Source organism: Nycticebus coucang, chromosome X (assembly GCF_027406575.1).
Source record: "Nycticebus coucang isolate mNycCou1 chromosome X, mNycCou1.pri, whole genome shotgun sequence".
NCBI classification, from domain to species: Eukaryota; Metazoa; Chordata; class Mammalia; order Primates; family Lorisidae; genus Nycticebus; species Nycticebus coucang.
Genome location: NC_069804.1, coordinates 149,612,792 through 149,632,675, shown reverse-complemented (window position 1 = coordinate 149,632,675; position 19,884 = coordinate 149,612,792). Strand labels below are relative to the sequence as shown.

At 39.2% G+C, this 19,884-nt stretch overlaps 1 protein-coding gene across 1 annotated transcript; it reads left to right on the top strand.

Moving 5' to 3' along the window:
• The first annotated feature begins 17,026 nt into the window (after nt 1-17,026).
• LOC128577873 (thymosin beta-15A-like) lies at nt 17,027-17,164 on the top strand. Its single transcript, XM_053580244.1, has one exon. It carries the CDS (start codon nt 17,027-17,029, stop codon nt 17,162-17,164), a length of 138 nt encoding a protein of 45 aa, XP_053436219.1.
• Nucleotides 17,165-19,884: the final 2,720 nt, after the last annotated feature.

Here is a 19,884-nt window from a genome sequence, read left to right as displayed (position 1 = left end):
TTAAGCCAAAGAGTTGGAGGTTGCTGTGAGCTGTGACACCATGGCACTCTACCAAAAGTGACAAACTGAGACTCTGTCTCAAAAAAAAAAAAAAAAAAAGAAAGAAAGAAAGAAAAGAAAAGGGAAAAATAATTGAGCCATCTCACTGCAAAACTACGGTTGTTTTTGTTTGTTTCTCTGTTTTTTGAGGCAAAGTCTCATGCTGTTGCCCTAGATAGAGTGCCATGGCATCATCATAGCTCACTGAAGCTTCAAACTCCTGGGCTTAAGTGACCCTATTGTCTCAGCCTCCTGAGTAGCTGGGACTAAAGGCACTTGCCACAATGCCCAGCTAATTTTTCTATTTTCAGTAGAGATGGGGTATTACTCTTGGCTCAGGTTGATCTCAAACATCTGAGCTCAACAAACTTCCAACCTTTGCCTCCCAGAGTGGTAGGATTATAGGCATAAACCACTGCACGTGGCCCCAAACTATCCAGCAGTTCTCAATCTGTGGGCTGCAAGCCACAGGAACTGTATTAAAGGGCCATCACATTAGAAAGGTTGAGAACCACTGGAACCACAGCTCATGTCTGCATGGAAGAAAGGGAAAAAATATCTGATTTCTTGTAACTCTCACACAAGTGTCAGATGTCCATTCCATGTGAATTTAACATTGGCTAAAAACTAAAAGAACACTCGTTAGTGAATGAGTTTTTATTAGATCACTGCCATTTCATTACTATGCACGTTACTACTGAGGCCATTTCCTCAACATTTACAATAAGTATATTATGTGAGTCTATCCTCTACTTTTCCTTCAGTTGTGTTTCATTACCTTACTTTCTAGTCCACATTTGGAGCAGTCCTTGCATTCTTCCAATTTGACTTTGTATGGTCTGCATTGCCTTCAGGGCAACACCTCTGTTAAAAATACACCAGCCAAAGCCTGGCACGGGGGCTCACGCTGTAATCCTACCACTCTGGGAGATGGAGTGGATGGATTGCCTGAGCTCAGGAGTTCAAGACCAGCCTGAGCAAGAGCAAGACTAAAAAAAAAAAAAAAAAAAAAATCAGGCATTGTGGCAAGCACCTGTAGTCCCAGCTACTCAGGAGGCTGAGGTAAGAGGATCACTTGAGCTCAAGAGGTTGCTATGAGCTATGATGCCACAAAACTCTATCCAGGGTGACAAAGTGAAACTCTGTCTCAAAAAAAAAAAAAAATCCACTAGCCAATGTTCAAATCTGGCATTTTTATTTTCCCTCAGCTTTAGGTGTTTTCTTTCTTTCTTTCCTTTTTTTTACTTTTGGAATAATTTTAGATTTTCAGAAAATTTGCAAAGAAAATACAGAGAATTCTTCTATATCTGTACCAAGTTTTTCCCAAGGTTAACACTTTATATGACCTGGGTATATTTCTCAAAACCAATAAACCAGCAGTATTCAATAACTCCAATGATGCTTCACCTCTGTGACCTCTTCTTCTCTAAAGAAAACCATAGTTCTCCCTGGTTCTCACAGTATCTTATCTCCTGGTAAAATTCTTTCATATTTTTCACTGGTATGTCTCTTTGCTCAGTACAGGTGCACTCTCCACTTACTTGTCCACCCTAGTAATCTTAAAAGACCCCAGATCACAAAAGATAGATATCTGTGTCTCCTGGGGTAGGGGTTGAGGTAGTATTAGTGAAGGCACAGGATACTATGTGGAAGTGGAGTCAAACAAAGCAGGATGTTATGACATTCCTCTCTGTGTTATTAGGGATTAAAATTGTCCCAGCACTTTTCCAAGTCACGTCATACAGGATAGTTCTGGAGTAGAGGAAAAAATAAAGGTTACCTGTAGGGATGTTCTGACTTTTAGCTTTGGCCTCAGTATTTGGCCAAAATGTGCTCTCTTCTTTAACCTAACCCTTTGGAAGGCTGAATGTCAACAACACTTCTGCTATCCCAGAACTTGTGCTGAATGTGATCATGTATGTTACCTTCATATATAATCAGAACCAAAATGTCATTATATGAACTAAGAATATTTAAATTTTTTAAATATATTTTCAAATACAGCTAAGCATTCTACATACTAATTGTAATAAGTATCTCCCTACATGCTTTATATGTGAAATCTTTCAGTTCTTTGAAGTAGAAATGCATATTTATTGTGGCAGGAGTGAAATGCTACATATGACACTTGCTGGTGATTATGAAGGCTTCTAATTTTATGTGCAAAAATAATTATTAGGAGCTTGTGAAAAGTTAAATGGGGAAGTAGATGAACAGTGAATACAAATATCAAGATAATACACTGTGGCCAAATAAATTTAAGATAATCATATTCTTTGGTGCTACTAACATTTTAAATTATAGAAAAATTTGGATATCATAATTCTTTGTAGAATTGTTTTATATTAGCTTTTATAATAATAAATGAAATTACCCTTAAGAACTGTATTTAATTTTTAATTTTTTAATTATAATAAGACTGAATCCTACTTATTTTTCTTCATATCTACTCTTTTGTTAATTTCAGAATACTTGGGGGGTACAAATGTTTTGGGTACATGAATTGTGTTTGTACCGTTTGAGTCAAAGTTGTAAGTGTGTCTATTACTCAGATAGTATGCATTGTACCCATTAGGTGTGATTTTACCCCACCCTGGAAACGTCTTCTTTGGAAATTCTTCATAGCTTATGATGATGAAATAAAAGCTGAATGTCAACTTTTCCACCTCGGAATTTCATGAGGCGGAAGAACTCCAAAATCATATGCCATGATAAAATATGTTTCATAAAAATGTAGTAACAAGGGGCGGCGCCTGTGGCTCAAAGGAGTAGGGCGCCGGCCCCATATGCCAGAGGTGGTGGGTTCAAACCCAGCCCCGGCCAAAATCTGAAAAAAAAAAAAATATATATATATATATATACACATATATGTATATGTATATATATACAAAGCCTGAAATGAGTATAAAGAGAAGATGATGTTAGAGACAAGTAAGATAGCCAAAGCTACTTTGATTCTCATGAATCAAGCTTCAAAACAATGGACTTTACAGGAATACTATAAGGTACTTCCTTATACGGAGTTCTAAATCTATGTTCTAATCTATGGGTTCTACTCTATGGAGTTCTAAAATCTATGTTCTATGGAGTTCTAAATCTATGTTCTAATCTATGAGTTCTAATCTATGGAGTTCAAAATTCTAAACAAAACTTGTTAAAATAGGGAGGAGGGAGAGGGGAGGAGAGAGGAGGATTGGTGTGCTGTCAACTAATGGGTTCACTGCAAGGATGTACAGCACACGTCCTGGGTGAGAGGCACAATTACAACTTGGACACAGTACAATTAGACATGCAAAAACAACCAGAAATATTTTTAACAATTAGACAGCATTGGGTGGTGCCTGTGGCTCAGTGGGTAGGGTGCCAGCCCATATACCGAGGGTGGCAGGTTCAAACCCAGCCCTGGCCAAATTGCAACAACAAAAAATAGCCAGGTGCTGTGGCGGGCCCTATAGTCCCAGCTACTCCGGAGGCTGAGGCAAGAGAATCACCTAAGCCCAGGAGTTGGAGGTTGCTGTGAGCTGTGTGACACCACGGCACTCTACCGAGGGCAATAAAGTGAGACTCTGTCTCTAAAAAAAAAAAAAAAAAAATTAGCACAATGGATTAGATTGATTCCTTTGTTTTATTTGCTTGCAAGTACCAGTTAGCTATTGCTGTGTTTTAAAACTTAGTGGTTTAAGGTGGTGCCTGTGGCTCAGTGAGTAGGGCACTGGCCCCATATACCAACGGTGGCAGGTTCAAACCCAGCCCCAGCCAAACTACAACAAAAAACAGCTGTATGTTGTGGCAGGCACTACTCGGGAGTCTGAGGCAAGAGAATCGCCTAAGCCTAAGAGCCGGAGGTTGCTGTGAGTTATGACGCCATGGCACTCTCCCCAGGGTGACAAAGTGAGAAACTCTGTCTCTAAAAACAACAACAACAAAAGAAAAAACTTAGTGTTTTAAAAGAATAACCTTTTATTTCATTCACCATTCCACAGGTTGGGATTTATTCTGGTTTCAAATGGGCTCTTTCATGTCTGTCCTCAACCGGCGAGGGTCAGTTAGACAAATCTGCTTCTGATGGTAGACTGGCTATACACATGTACATGCAATTAATGCTTAGATATGGGTGGAAATTCATAGATGACTTTCATATCTTAAGAGTCTACTACAAGGTAGGCATGGTGGTACACATCCCAGATTTTTGGAAGGCTGAGGCAGGAAGATCACTTGAGACAAGGAGTTTGAGACTAGCTTGGGCAACATAGCAAGACCATCTCAAAAAATAAAAGTTTTTTAAAGTTAAAAAATAGTCTGTTTTTTGCTCCATTATCACATTTCTAGGCCCATAGTTTAAAGACAATCTTTCTCTCAAAAGACAGTATAAAACAGCAAGGGCTGGTTTACATTCCAGTTAAGATTCTAATCTCTTCCACTAAATGGATACATGGAGCAGCTATGTGAGGACTCTGTAAAGGTAGCAGACATCTTGGAAAAGAAGACAATTCCAAGTGCCACCAAACTGGCTCCCATAAGCAATCCTGTCATGGCAGCGCAGCGGCAATGGCTACAGCAATAGCAGGGGCCCACAGTGGCCTAAAACTCTAAGGAGATGTGGTAACAAGAGGGTGTGGTAAACACCCATTGCTTTGTTTCCCTCTCACTCTTCTCTTCCAGAAATGAGCACCATCGCAGGAAGTACACAACAGAACAGGATAACTGCCCCCTAGCTTCCTGGTCAGAAAAATGAGCATGGTAGCCCTAGAAACCTGAAAGTACTAGGGAGATACCAGAGATGGAGGAGTTCAAGAGATGATCCCATGAAGTTATTTATGAACTCCTTAGAGAAATGTACACCAGAAAGAGTCGATCTTACTTTCGTCGCATTAAGAAAGGAAATAAAAATGAGATAAACACAATTTAAAAATTAAAATTCATCAAAAGAAAGAAAAACACCAATGACATATAAACTATCAGCAATAAAAACAGAAATGAGGACAACTGCCTTAAAACTGCTTCTGAAAATATTCAGAAAGCATTTTCTTTTTTTTTTTTTTTTTTGCAGTTTTTGGCTGGAGCTGGGTTTGAACCTGACACCTCTGGCATATGGGGCTGAGAAAGCATTTTCTTAAAGCAATGCACAAAAGTGACAGTACTGAGAAGTTAATGTTCATACACGGTAATGTTAATTAGCTTGATTTAATCATTAACACCATATACATGTATAAAATATCACATAAATGTATACAATTATTTGTCAATTCAAAATAATACTAATAAAAGTTTTAAATGTGGGGGAAGGAAAAGCAGAAAGAGGGACGGAGGGAGGGGTGTGGGGCTTTGGTATGTGTCACACTTTATGGGGGCAGGACATAATTGCAAGAGGGACTTTGCTAACAATTGCAATCAATGTAACCTGGCTTATTGTACCCTCAATGAATCCCCAACAATAAAAAAATAAATAAATAAATAAAAAAGTTTTAAATGTGCATAATATTCCATGGTGTACATATACCACAATTTACTAATCCATTCGTGGATGGATGGGCACTTGGGCTTTTTCCATGACTTAGCAATTATGAATTGGGCTGCAATAAACATTCTGGTACAAATATCTTTGTTATGTTGTGATTTTTGGTCTTCTGGGTATATGCCCAGCAGAGGAATTACAGGGGTATTTGCGAAACTTGGTAAATATAGAATGTAAATGTCTTGGCACAGTAACTGAGATAATGCCAGGAAGGCTATGTTAACCATCGTGATGAAAATGTGTCAAATGGTCTATGAATCGAGTGAATGATGCCCCATGATCATATCAATGTACACAGCTATGATTTAATAAAAAAAAAAGTTTTAAATGTGAAAACCTCATTTTCTAAAAAGAGTTAATGATTTCTCAATACTATCTTGAATTTACTTATTTTTTTAATTAAATCATAGCTATATACTTTAATGCATTTACGGGGTACAATGTACTGATTTTATATACAATTTGGAATGTTTACATCAAACTGGTCAACATAGCCTTCACCTCACTTTCTTAATTATTGTGTTAAGACATTTATACACTACACTTAATAGATTTGACATGTACCCTTGCAAAATGCACCATAGGTGTGGTCCCATGGATTACCCTCCTTCCATCCAATCTCCTCCTCCCCTCCCCCCTCCTCTTCCTCCTTTCATCCTGGGCTATACTTGTGTTTTACCTTTTGTATGGAAGTGTGGGTGATTAGATATTGGTCTCATAATAGTACTGAGTACATTGGATACTTTTTCTTCCATTCTAGAGATACTTTACTAAGAAGACTATGTTCCAGCTCCATCCATACAAACATAAAAGAGGTAAAGTCTTCCATCTTTTTTTAAGGCTGCATAATATTCCATGGTATACATATAACAATTTATTAATCCATTCATGAGTCAATGAGCACTTGGGCTTCTTCCATGACTTGGCAATTATGAATTGGGCTACAATAAACATTCTGGTGCAAATATCTTTGTTGTAAAGTTATTTTTGGTCTTCTGGATACATACCTAGTAAAGGAATTGCAGAATTGAACAGCAGGTCTACTTTTAGATCCCAAGTGTTCTCCAAACATCTTTCCAAAAGGAATGTATTAGCTTGTATTCTCACTAGCAGTGCAGAAGTGTTCCCTTTTCTCCACATGCACACCAACATCTGTAGTTTTGGGATTTTGTTATGTGGGTGACTCTTACTGGAGTTAGATGATATCTCAAAGTGGTTTTGATTTGCATTTCTCTGATGATTAAAGATGATGAGCATTTTTTTCATGTGTCTATAGGCCATGTGCCTGTCTTCTTCAGAGAAGCTTCCGTTCAAGTCTCTTGCCCACAATGAGATGGGATCACTTGTTCTTTTCTTGTTAATAAGTCTGAGTTCTCTGTGGATTCTGGTTATCAAACTTTTGTCAGAAACATAACCTGCAAATCTTCTCCCATTATGAGGGCTGACTGCTTGCTTTACTTACTGTGTCCTTGGCTGTGCAGAAGCTTTTTAGTTTGATCAGATCTCAGTAATGTATTTTTGGTATTGCTTCAATTTCCTGGGGGAGTCTCCTCATAAAGTATTTTCCCAGGCCAATTTTTTCAAGTGTTTCCCTTACACTCTCTCCAAGTATCTTTATAGTTTGATGTCTTAAGTTTAAATCTTTTATCCAGTGACAGTCAATTTTTGTTAATGGTGAAAGGTGGGAGTCCAGTTTCATTCTTCTACAAGTCACCAGCCAATTCACCCAACACCATTTGTTAAATAGGGAATATTTCCCCCAATTTATGTTTCTGATAGGCTTATCAAAGATCAAATGTTAAGTGTCTGGGTTCATCTCTTGGTTCTCTATTCCATTCCATACATCCACCTCTCTGTTTTTGTGCCAGTACCATGCTGTTTTGATCACTATTGATTTATAGTATAGTCTGAGGTCTGGTAGCGTGATTCCTCCTGCTTCGTTTTTATTTCTGAGTAATGTCTTGGTTATTTGAGGTTTTTTCTGATTCCATATAAAATGAAGTATTATTTTTTCGAGATCTTTAAAGTATGACAGTGGAGTTTTCATAGGGATTGCATTAAAATTGTATATTGCTTTGGGTAGTATGGACATTTTAACAATGTTGATTCTTCCCAGCCATGAGCATGGTATGTTTTTCCATTTGTTAACATTTTTAGCTATTTCTTTTCTTAGAGTTTCATAGTTCTCTTTATAGAGATCTTTCACATCCTTTGTTAGATAAACGCCCAAATATTTCATCTTCTTTGGCACTACTGTAAAAGGAATAGAGTCCTTGACTGTTTTTTCAGCTTACTATTGTTGGTATATATAAAAGCTACTGATTTGTGAGTACTGATTTTGTATCCTGGGATGCTGCTGTATTCCATGATCACTTCTAGGAGTTTTGTAGTTCAGAGCCTTGGTTTTTCCAGGTATAAAATCATATCATCTGTGAAGAGTGAAAGTTTGATCTCCTATGACCCTATTTGAATACCCTTGATCACCTTCTCTTACCAGATTGTGATGTCTAAGGCTTCCCTTACAATGTTAAATAGCAGTGAAGACAATGGTCAATCTTGCTTCGTTTCTGATCTGGTTGGAAATGTTTTCAAATTTACTCCATTCAATATGGTATTGGCTGTGGGTTTGCTGTAGATGGCCTCTATCAATTTAAGAAATGTCCCTTCTGTGCCTATTTTCTTATGAGTTTTGATCATGAAAGGATGCTGGATATTATCAAAAGCCTTTTCTGCATCTACTGAGAGAATCATATGGTCTTTGTTTTTTGTTTTGTTTATGTGATGTATTATATTTACTGCATCTACTGAGAGAATCATATGGTCTTTGTTTTTTGTTTTGTTTATGTGATGTATTATATTTATAGATTTACGAATGTTGAACCAACCTTGAGACCCTGGGATAAAACCCACTTGGTCATGGTGTATAATTTGTTTGATGTGTTGCTGGATTCTGTCTGACAGGTTCTTATTAAATATTTTTGCATGTATATTCATTAAAGCTATTGGTCTATAATTTTCTTTTTTTTATTGGGTCTTTTCCTGGTTTGGGGATCAGGGTGATATTTGCTTCATAGAATGTGTTGGGGAGTATTCTTTCTTTTTCTATGTTTTGGAAAGGGTTATGTAATGTAGGTACTAGTTCCTCTTTAAAGGTTTGGTAGAATTCTGATGTGAAGCCATCTGGTCCCTGACTTTTCTTTTTTGGGAGATTTTGTATAGTTGATGCTACTTTGGTACTTGATACAGGTCTATTCAACATTTCCTTTCTGGCTGAGTCTAGGAAGGTGGTGTGTTTCCAGGTATTGGTCTATTTCCTCCATATTTTCATATTTCTGAGAATATAATGTTTTATAGTATTCATTGAGAATTTTTTGAATTTCTTTTTTTAAATTATTATTAATTTTACTTTATTATTAAATCATAGCTGTGTACATTAATGCGATCATGGGGCACCATACACTGGTTTTATAGACCATTTAACGTATTTTCATCACACTGGTTAACATAGCCTTCCTGGCGTTTTCTTAGTTATTGTGTTAAGGCATTTATATTCTACATTTACTAAGTTTCACATGTACCCTTGTAAGATGCACCACAGGTGTGATCCCACCAATCACCCTCCCTACGTCCATCCTCCCCCCTCCCGCCCCTCTCTCTCCCCCTTCCCCATATTCTTAGGTTATAACTGTGGTATAGCTTTCATATAAAAGCCACAAATTAGTTTCATAGTAGGGCTGCGTACATTGGATACTTTTTCTCCCATTCTTGAGATACTTTACTAAGAAGAATATGTTCCAGCTCCATCCATGTAAATACGAAAGAGGTAAAGTCTCCATATTTCTTTAAGACTGCATAATATTCCATGGTGTACATATACCACAACTTATTACTCCATTTGTGGATCGATGGGCACTTGGGCTTTTTCCATGACTTAGCAGATTTTTTTTTTTTTTTAATTTCTGAGGTGTTTGTTGTTATTTCACTTTTATCTTTTTCTTTTTTTTTTTTTTTTTGCAGTTTTTGGCCATGGCTGGGTTGGAACCCACCACCTCCACCATATGGAGCCAGCGCCCTACTCCTTTGAGCCACAGGCACCACCCATCCTTTATCATTTCTGATTGATGATATTAGGGATTTTACTTTTCTTTTTTCTTTTTCTTTTTTCCTTTATTTTATTTTATTTTTTGCAGTTTTTGGCCAGGGCTGTGTTTCAACCTGCCACCTCTGGTATATGGGGCTGGCACCCTAATTCTTTGAGCCACAGGTGCCACCCTGGGATTTTACTTTTCTGTTTCTGGTTAGGTTATCCAAAGGTTTATCAATTTTGTTAATCTTTTCAAAAAACACACTTTTTGATTCGTTGATCTTTTGAATGATTCTTTTGTTTTCAATTTCACTTAATTCTGCTCTAATTTTGGTTACTTCTTTTCTTCTGCTGGGTTTGGGGTTGGAATGTTCTTCCTTTTCCAGTTGCTTGAGATGTCCCATTAAGTTGTTGACTTCCTCTCTTTCTATTCTCTTGAGGAAAGCTTGCAACGCTATGAAGTCCTCTTAGGACTGCCTTTGCAGTATCCCATAGATTCTGATATTTCGTGTCTTCATTGTTGTTTTCCATAAATTTGGTAATTTCCTTCTTAATCTCATCTATGACCCAGCTATCATTCAGCATAAGGTTATTTAGCTTCCATTTGTTTGAGTATAAAGATTCCTGTTGTTGTTGAGTTCAACTTTAACTCTGTGGAGGTCCAAGAAAATACAAGGAATAATTTCTATTCTTTTAAATTTGCTGAAGTTAGACTTGGGACCTAAGATGTATCAATTTTGGAGGATGTTTCATGGGCTGATGAGAAGAATGTGTATTCAGTTTTATTAGGATGAAATGTTCTATAGATGTCTGTTAAGTCCATTTGTTGTAAGGTCACGTTTAAGTCCAAAGTATCTTTACTTAGTTTAATCTTGGAGGATCTATCCAACACTGCCAAAGGGGTGTTAAAATCTCTGACTATGGGTGGCACTTGTGGCTCAGTGAGTAGGGCGCCGGTCCCATATGCTGGAGGTGGCGGGTTCAAACCCAGCCCCGGCCAAAAACCACAAAAAAAAAAAAAAAAATCTCTGACTATTATGGTGTAGGAAGTTATTAAATTGTTCATGTCTGTTAGGGTCTCCTTTATAAATTGAGGAGCATTCTGGTTGGGTGCATAAATGTTAATAATTGAAATCTATTCATGTTCAGTGTTTCCCTTGACAAATATGAAGTGACCATACTTATCTTTCCTTACCTTTGTTGGTTTAAAGCATACATATGTATTTCTGTGAATAAAATTGCAACACCTGCTTTTTTATGATTTCCATTTGCCTGAATTATAGATGTCCATCCCTTCACCTTGAGTCTATTTTTATCCTTTGAGGTAAGGTGAGACTCTTATATGCAACAGATATCTGGTCTGAGTGTATGTATCCAGTTAGCCAACCTATGCCTCTTTAGAGGACAATTTAAGCCATTCACATTAATTGAGAGAAGTGAAAAGCATGATGGTGTTTGGGGTGTCATGTTTTTCGAATGTCTAATGTACATTTTTAGTCCTCTCCCTACTGTGGAAGTTAGGTTTTGTTCAAAAGTTTCTGGGTGAGTTTACTTTGGCTGTGTATCATTCTGCTGATCATTATGGAGGATGGGCCTGAGAATATCCTGGAGAGCTGGTTTAGTTATGCAAAATTTCTTCAACATCTTTATGTCAGTAAAGTATTTTATTTCTCCATCATAGATGAAGCTTAGTTTAGCTGGATGCAAGATCTTGGGCTGGAAGTTATTTTGTTTTAAGAGACTGAAGGTCAATTACCAACCTCGTCTGACTTGGAAGTTTTGGCTGAGAGATCTGCAGTCATTCTGATATTTCTCCCTTTGTTTGTAATGCTTTTCTTATGCCTGGCTGCTTGCAGAACTTTCTCCTTTGTCTTAATTTTGGTGAAGTTAATTACAATGTGCCTAGAAGATGCTTTATTTGTATTGAGTCGTGCTTGGGTTCTAAAACTGTCTGCTATCTGAATTTCGGTATCCCTTGCAATTCTTGGGAAATTCTCTTCCATAAACTCTTGGATTACAGTATCTATGCCTGTAGCACCATCCTCTTCTCCTTCAGGAATTCCTGTAAGATGAATGTTTGATCTTTTGGAGTGGTCCCACAACTCTCTCAGGGAAAGATCAGTTTTTACTCTGTGTCTGCCTCTTTGAGCGTTTGGGCACGTTCAAAACCTTTGTCTTCAATTTCAGAAATCTGTTCTTCTGCCTGCTCCACTCTATCACTGAGGGATTCAACTGTATTTCAGAGCTCCTTGAATAATTTTTCAATTTCACTGAGCTCTGCTATCTGCTTTCTCATTATGTCCATATCCTTGGTAAATTTGTCTTTAAATTCATTTACTTCTTTTTTTTTTTTTTTTTTTTTTTGTAGAGACAGAGTCTCACTTTATGGCCCTCAGTAGAGTGCCGTGGCCTCACACAGCTCACAGCAACCTCCAACTCCTGGGCTTAAGCGATTCTCCTGCCTCAGCCTCCCTTAAATTCATTTACTTCTTGAGACAACTTTTGCTCAACTTTTTGGATTTTAATATCCATATTTTCCTCCAATTTATTCATCATATTTGCAATCCATATTCTGAATTCTATTTCTGACATTTTGGCCATTTGTTTATGAATGGCAGCTTCTGACATATTCCTTTTGTCATTCCTTGGGGGAGTTGATTTACCCTGATTATTAATGTTGCCAGAGTTCTTCCTGTGTTTCTGCCCCGTGTTTATTTTCTGTAGTTTGGCTATTAATACTGGAAGGGTGTGATTGAATTGGGGGTTCCAGGAATGTAGTTAACTAGCCCTTTACCAAAGAGCAGGGATAGTGATTGTGGCTTTTTCCTTACATCCTTACAAAGGTCCCTTTCAGACCTGCAGCTAGAGACTCTGAGGACCAAATTGCTGTGATAGGGCTAGCTGGTGCTGACTTGTAGTCATCCAGCCTCTATACAATCCCATTGAGTTGCAAGATAAGGCTAAAATCTCTGCTAGGGGGGATATATAGGTAACTGAGATCCCCCACCCTTCCCCAGCAACTATTGCATGAGGAGTCAGTCCCTCCCAGTTCAACGCAATCTTGGTTCAAACTTGGAGGGTCCCTGGGTGGACAGCCCAAGTCAATAGTTCCAAAGCAATTATCTTGGGCAGTACAAATCACTGCTTAACTGTGAGAGTTCGATGGGTGACCAGCAACCTGGCAGTAGGGTTCCTCAGGCAGCTCGCACCCAGAAACCCAAGATGCTAGAGTTTGGCTCTCTATGGTGGTCAAGGGCTCAAGGAGGCTCACCCAGGCCAAGAGTCAGGCCAGAGAAATTGGTGCCTCCTTCCCCACCCTATGCTGCAGTCTTGCCTCACCCCTGCTAACACCAATGGGCTGTGGCCTGGCTGCCCTCAGTGGGTGGAAGTGATAGGGATATGGGCCTGCCTGAGACAAGTGCCTCCTCTGTGCAATACTCTGCCACCACAGCATTCTCGTGGGTCTAAAGCCTGGCTCCCTCTAGTGTTCAACAGCTTCTGGGGAGCGCAGGAGCAGTCACAGTCCCTGGGTGTGTTCACCTCCATCCATGGGTGGGTACTGCCATAGGGTACACCTGATACCACTACCAGGTGTACCAGGCGTCTTTTGTGCTCACAGTTGTTGCAGCTCACTCCCAGCCCCACCCCACCCGGGGGTGGGTGCTGCTGCCAAGCATACTCTTGTAGAGTCTGCATCTCTGTCCCAGCTGCACTCCTTGGTTGGCTGGGTGTAATTAGAGCTCACAGAGGGTGCGTCTCTGTCCCACCCCGCCCAGGGCTGGTGCCACCACTGTCCACATACTCTCATGGAGTCTAGGTCTCTGTCCTAGCCGTGGTCCACAGTGGGGCAGGTACCTCCGCATGTATTTTGAGTTTTCAGAGGCTGAGCCTCTGTCCCAGCTCTGTCCCATTGCGGGCAGGTGCACAGTTGCACTCTTGGGGGTCAGATCTCAGTCCCAGACACACCAGGTACCACCACAGGCATACCCCAAGCTCATGGAGCCTGTGCTTCTGTCCCAGTTCTGCTCCACCCACAGCTTCCCCTGGGGTAGAAGCTTGGCTCCCTTTGGTTGCCAAGAGAAATGGGAACTGTCTTTGTAAAATACCACCCAAGGTGTGAGCCCCATTGCTGCCACCGCTGCCGTGACTCTCTGCCGTGGGCCATGTTGCTGCCTCTCCCACTTAGCTCCCTTGCTCCACAATCCCCATCCTACACCCATGCTGCTGTTTCAGCACAGACTTGTAGCAGCCCATGTAATGCCCATACCTCTCAAGAAATTGCCTAACACTCTGGACTCTGCGGTGGACCACAGGGTGGGGGGGCAAGGGGTGGGCTAGAAGTTCAGAATTGCAGCTAGAATATTTGTTCAGTTTTATGCCTGGCAGAAGAACGCCTAGGCTCACAAGTGGGATCTTTCTGGAGGAGTTCCGGTTTTTAGTGGCTCTCTCCTGTGGGATAAAATAAGAGGAGATCTGAACTCTGCTTGCTTGTTTGTAGAAAGCTCACAGTGAGCCACTTTCATGGGGGAGGGGACCCTTGTCCGCTTGGAGATGGGTTTTGTTCCTATAGTTTGTTTCCTTGGGGTCACAGCTCACCTCAACAGGGATGATGCGCACTCCTCAGTTTTCTCTCTTAGCTCAGCTCCTAACCATCAGCTTTCTTAAGAAACTTCTGTCCTTTATCTCTCCTTCTGGACAGGAGCCTCTGTGGAAAGCTGGCTCCAGTCGGCCATCTTGCCCCCTCCTCCCTGGATTTATTTATTTTTATAGTGACAGGGTCTCTCAACTCTGTCACTTAGGCTGGAGTACAGTGGCATGACCATAGTTCACTACAATCTCAAACTCCTGAGTTCAAGGGATCCTTCTACATCAGCCTCTCAGTACCTGGAATTATAGGCACAAGCCACTGTACTTGACTGATTTACTCTTGTACTCTAGAAGATTTTTTATGAGAGCATTATTTAATTTTGTCCTTGCCTTCAGGTAAATATTGATTTTTTTATACTTGATCATTTAGCATTTTGCCTAAATGTATATTTGGTCACCACTAGTCACAAATTAACCAAGGCAGAATCAGTAGTACTCCGTTTAACCTGCTGGACATTTTCTGATTCATCCAATAGGCATGTGTTCTGCCACCTCCTCAATTTTAGCAGTGTCCTTCTAACTTAATATCACTTTGAAGTAAGAAGATAGATGCTTTATCTATCCTAATATGCAGGTTTTGTAGTCACAAACTAGTGATAGCTATAAAGAGAGGCTTCAAACCAACCTTTAAAAAATCTAAGTCACCATTTTGGGTAGACATTCTCCAACATTTATCACATTCATAAATAACAATCCTATTCAGTAAGTCATACAACTAGTTTCTCTTTGGTGGATGGCTCATCAGAAAGTGACATTGTTCAAACAGAAATCTTTCCTGACCTTTTTCATGACTGAGATTTGGTTATTGTTTTAATTTTTCTAGCCTAAAATCATTATGGTGATGCTCTCTAGTTAGAATTTTGGGATCTGATTTATCTCTATGCTAAAGCACACCACTACTTGCCCTGACAAAGAGTACTCCCTTGGCATGCCTCCTTGTAGAAGGGCAGTGGCTTTCTATTCAAGGATTTGTTTGGCTGATCTTTCACTTGAGCTGACTTTTATTTACTTTTTTTGGCCAGGGCTAGGTTCAAACCCACCACCCTCGGCACCCTACTCACTGAGCCACAAGTGCCACCCTTGGGTTGACTTTTAAAACACGTGGCTCTGTAGATATTTTTTCCTGGTATTTCTGATTTCATTTATTTATTTATTTTTTAGAGACAGAGTCTTACTTTATCACCCTCAGTACAGTGCCATGGTGTCACAGCTCACAGCAACCTTCAGCTCTTGGGCTTAGGCAATTCTCTTGCCTCTCGCCTTTTTTTGTTGCAGTTTGGCCAGGGCTGGATTCGAACCCGCCACCCTTGGTATATGAGGCTAGTGCCCTACCCACTGAACCACAGGTGCCACCCTCATTTATTTAATTTTTAAAGTAAATTTAAAAATTCTGAATTAATATTTCTGCAAAAGAAAAAAAAAAGGATAAAGAAAACAAACAACAAAGAAAACCACCCAGAGAATTACCACATGCAGAGAATCTTTATGTTAACAGTTAAGAAAAAATTATACATGCATGAAGTTTAAAAAAAATTAACAGTACAGAATGTAAATATTAATTAGTGTCTCTCTTTATTATCTATACGGTATTTCTCCACCATATCTCTTCCAAGAGGTTTACTAATCACCAATTTCTTATATCTTTTCAAAGAAAAAATTAAAGTGTATGGCTTACATGTAGTATAGATCCTTTGAAAATATACACCATACTGTCATTCTACATCTTTCCTTAGAAATACAATAAATAATCATTAAAATAAAGTGAATAGTTACATTAAACATTTTCTCTGGAGTTTATTTTGGTATAGGAAATGAAGTAGGGTAGCACCTGTGGCTCAAGGAGTAGGGCGCCGGTCCCATATGCCGGAGGTGGTGGGTTCAAACCTAGCCCCGGCAAAAAAAAAAAAAAGGAAATGAAGTAGAAATCTACCGTAATTTTCTTTTCTAAAGTTGCTAGGGCGGCGCCTGTGGCTCAAAGGAGTAGATGCTGGCCCCATATGCTGGAGGTGGCAGGTTCAAACCCAGCCCCGGCCAAAAGCTGCTAAATAAATAAATAAATAAATAAAGTTGCTAGCTGGCTATTCCAATGCTATTTATTGACTAGTCTATCTTTTTCCTTGCTGACTTAAAATGCCTCATTTTTCATATAACAAAAGGTCTTAATCTTTCTACCTAGGATATCTGGGTCTTGTCCCTAGTTCAGCCACTGATTTCTACTAATAAGTATGTATTTTTTTGTGAGATAGTGTCTCATTCTGTCACTCAGGCTAGAGTGTAGTGGCAAGATCATAACTCAATGAACCCTCAAACTCATGGGCTCACCCTCCTGAGTAGTTGGGACTACAGGTATGCCACCATGCCTAGCTAATCTTTTTTCATTTTTTGTAGAGATGGGGTCTTTCCATGTTGCCCAGGCTGATCTCAAACTCCCAGGCTCAAGTGGGAGTGCTAGGATCACAGGGTATATGTGTGTTTAGCTTAATAAAAAACTGCCAGATCTTTTCCAAAGCAAAATGAGAGTTTTCACTTGTTCCATATCCTTGTATTATCAGTCTTTTTTTATTTTAGCCATTCTGGTAGATGTGTAGTGGTATGTCATTTTTCTTTTTAATTTCCATGCCTTTTATGAGTAATACTGTCAAACATGTTTCTTTCTGAAGCGGTCCAGAGCAAGTGGAGGGTTCATCAGGGTGGTCAGTATTTTGCGAGTCTTCAAGCGTTAAGTCTTTCTCTAAGTCAAGATGAGTGATAAGCCAGACTTGTTGGAAGTGGAGAAGTTTGATGAGTCAAAACTGAAGAAAACTAATACTGAAGAAAAAAATACTCTCCCTTCTCAGGAAACTATTCACCAGGAGAAAGAGGCTGTCCACAAATCATAAAATGGAGATCTTCTCTTAAGAAGTTGTTAGTTCTTTATATATTTTGGATACTAGCCATTTTTCAGATATATGTTTTGTGATTTTTTTTTACTCATTCTGTGGCTTGCCTAAATAATATTTTCTTCCTTTTTTTTTTTTCTTTTTTTTTTTTTTAGACAGAGCCTCAAGCTGTCACCCTGGGTAGAGTGCCCTGCCATCACAGCTCCTAGCAACCTCCAACTCCTGGGCTCAAGCGATTCTCCTGCCTCCGCCTCCCAAGTAGCTGGGACTACAGGCACCCGCCACAACACCCTGCTATTTTTTGGTTGCAGCCATCATTGTTGTTTGGCGGCCCCGGCTGGATTCGAACCCACCAGCTCACATGTATGTGGCTGGCACCTTAGCCGCTTGAGCCACAGGTGCCAACCCAGTATTTTCCTCTTTTGTTCTCAAGATAATGTCTCACTACGTTGCCCATGCTGGTCTAAAAGTAATTCTTTTGCCTCAGCCTCCCAAGTAGCTGGCATTACAAGTGAATGCCACCAAGCTTGGCTGCCTATCTCTCTATATATTTTAATGGTGTCATTTTAATAACAGAAGTTTTGAGTTTTGATAAAGTCTATTTGATCACTTTTTCCTTTGAATGATATCTATGTCCTAATTTTTTTGCCTAATACCAAATCATTAAGACATTCTCTTATATTTTCTTTGATAATAACAGCTTTATAATTTTAACTTTTACATTTATATCCATAATTCACTTCAAATTGATTTTGTGCATAGAATGAGACAGGGGTTGAGTTTAATTTTTTATGGAGTTATCTAGTTGTTCTAACACCATTTTACTCAGTAAGGTAGCAGAATATAAAATTAAGATACAGAAATCAGGGCCGCGCCTGTGGCTCAGTGAGTAGGGTGCCGGCCCCATATGCCGAGGGTGGCGGGTTCAAACCCAGCCCCGGCCAAACTGCAACAAAAAAATAGCCGGGCGTTGTGGCGGGCGCCTGTAGTCCCAGCTGCTCGGGAGGCTGAGGCAAGAGAATCGCGGAAGCCCAAGAGTTAGAGGTTGCTGTGAGCCGTGTGACGCCACGGCACTCTACCCAAGGGCGGTACAGTGAGACTCTGTCTCTACAAAAAAAAAAAAAAAAAGATACAGAAATCAATAGCCTTCATATACACAAATAATAACTAGTTGGAAAATACAATAGTAGAGGAAAACTATACTCAAATAGCAATAATGAAGACAAACTAAATAAGAATCATGTAAAATTTATGTGTGGAAAATTGTAAAACACTACTGGAGTATACAAAGTAAACTTGAACAAATGGAACTATAGCTCCCCCCCTTCTTCAATAGAGCAACTCATCATCATCGGTCCTCTGGTGAGGAGGAAATATCAGTCCTCCTGAATTTAATTTATAAATTTAACACAATTTCAGTAAAATACTAACAAGGGGGTTTTATGGATCTAGACAAGTTGATATGGTCTATATGAAAAATAAGCATGCAACAATAACTTGCAAAAGACTAAAAAGGAAATCCTATGTGGAACATTAAAGCACGCTAAAAAGTCTTTGTGAATAAAACAGTGTAACTGTGAATAAACCAGTAAAACTCCTTGTATAAACTGACAGATTAGTGAAACAGAAAAGAAAGTCCAGAAATATATACCAAGTACGAAGGGAAAGTTAATGTCCGATAAATGTTATATTTCAAATCACTGGGGCAAAAATGACATTTTTATTAATAATAAACAGTGCTGGATAGCTATTTGGAAAAAGATAAAATGAAATTCATACTTCACACCTTACACAAGAATAAATTTCAAATGCATCAGAGATCTGAATAAATTAAACCATATAAATCCTAGAAGAAAATCCGAGTGAATTCCTATGTAAACTGGGAGTGGAGAAAGGTTTTATAACTATGACACAAAGTCCAGATGTACTAAAAACTTGATACATTTGATCACATAACGGTTTTTTTAAACTTTTCCATGGCAAGAAAAGTGGCATAAGCAAAATCAGACAAATGACAACCTGGGAGAAAATACTTGTAATATACATATCACAGATAAAAAGCAAATAGCTCTAATATTTAAGGAACTCTTAAAAATTAAGGAGAAAAAACATTAAGGAGGAAAACATCAAAAACTTGATAGAAAAATAAGCAAAAAACATGAACAGAAAATTCACAGAAAAGGTATAAAAATGGCTTTAAATAATATTAAAACGCTTGGCCTCGTTTACATCAGCAAAGGTGCAAGTTAAAACCATATGGCAGGGCCAGGTGCGGTGGCTCATGCCTGTAATCCCAGCACTCTGGGAGGCTGAGGCAGGTGAATTGCTTGAGCTCAGGAGTTTGAAACAACCCTGAGCCAGAGCGAGACCCTGTCTCTAAAAAATATCCAGGGTTGTGACGGGTACCTGCAGTCCCAGCTACTTGGGAGGCTGAGACAAGAGAATCACTTGAGCCCAAGAATTTGAGGTTACTGTGAGCTATGAGACCATGGCACTCAAAACCCCAGGGCAACTGAGCGAGACTGTCTCCAAAAACAGACAAACAAACAAACAAATAAACAAATAAAAATAAACTACATGACATATTGTTTCTCAATAAGCAGATTGGCAAAAATTAAAAAAATATATATAACACATTAAGTCAGTGAGGGTGTGGAGAAACAGGTACTCATATATTCAGCACCATATGCTGGTGGTAATGCAAATTGGTACCATCCTTC

What these genes read in the sequence shown, in the direction of transcription:
- LOC128577873 (XM_053580244.1), top strand. Translation starts at nt 17,027, where the DNA reads ATGAGTGATAAGCCAGACTTGTTGGAAGTGGAGAAGTTTGATGAGTCA.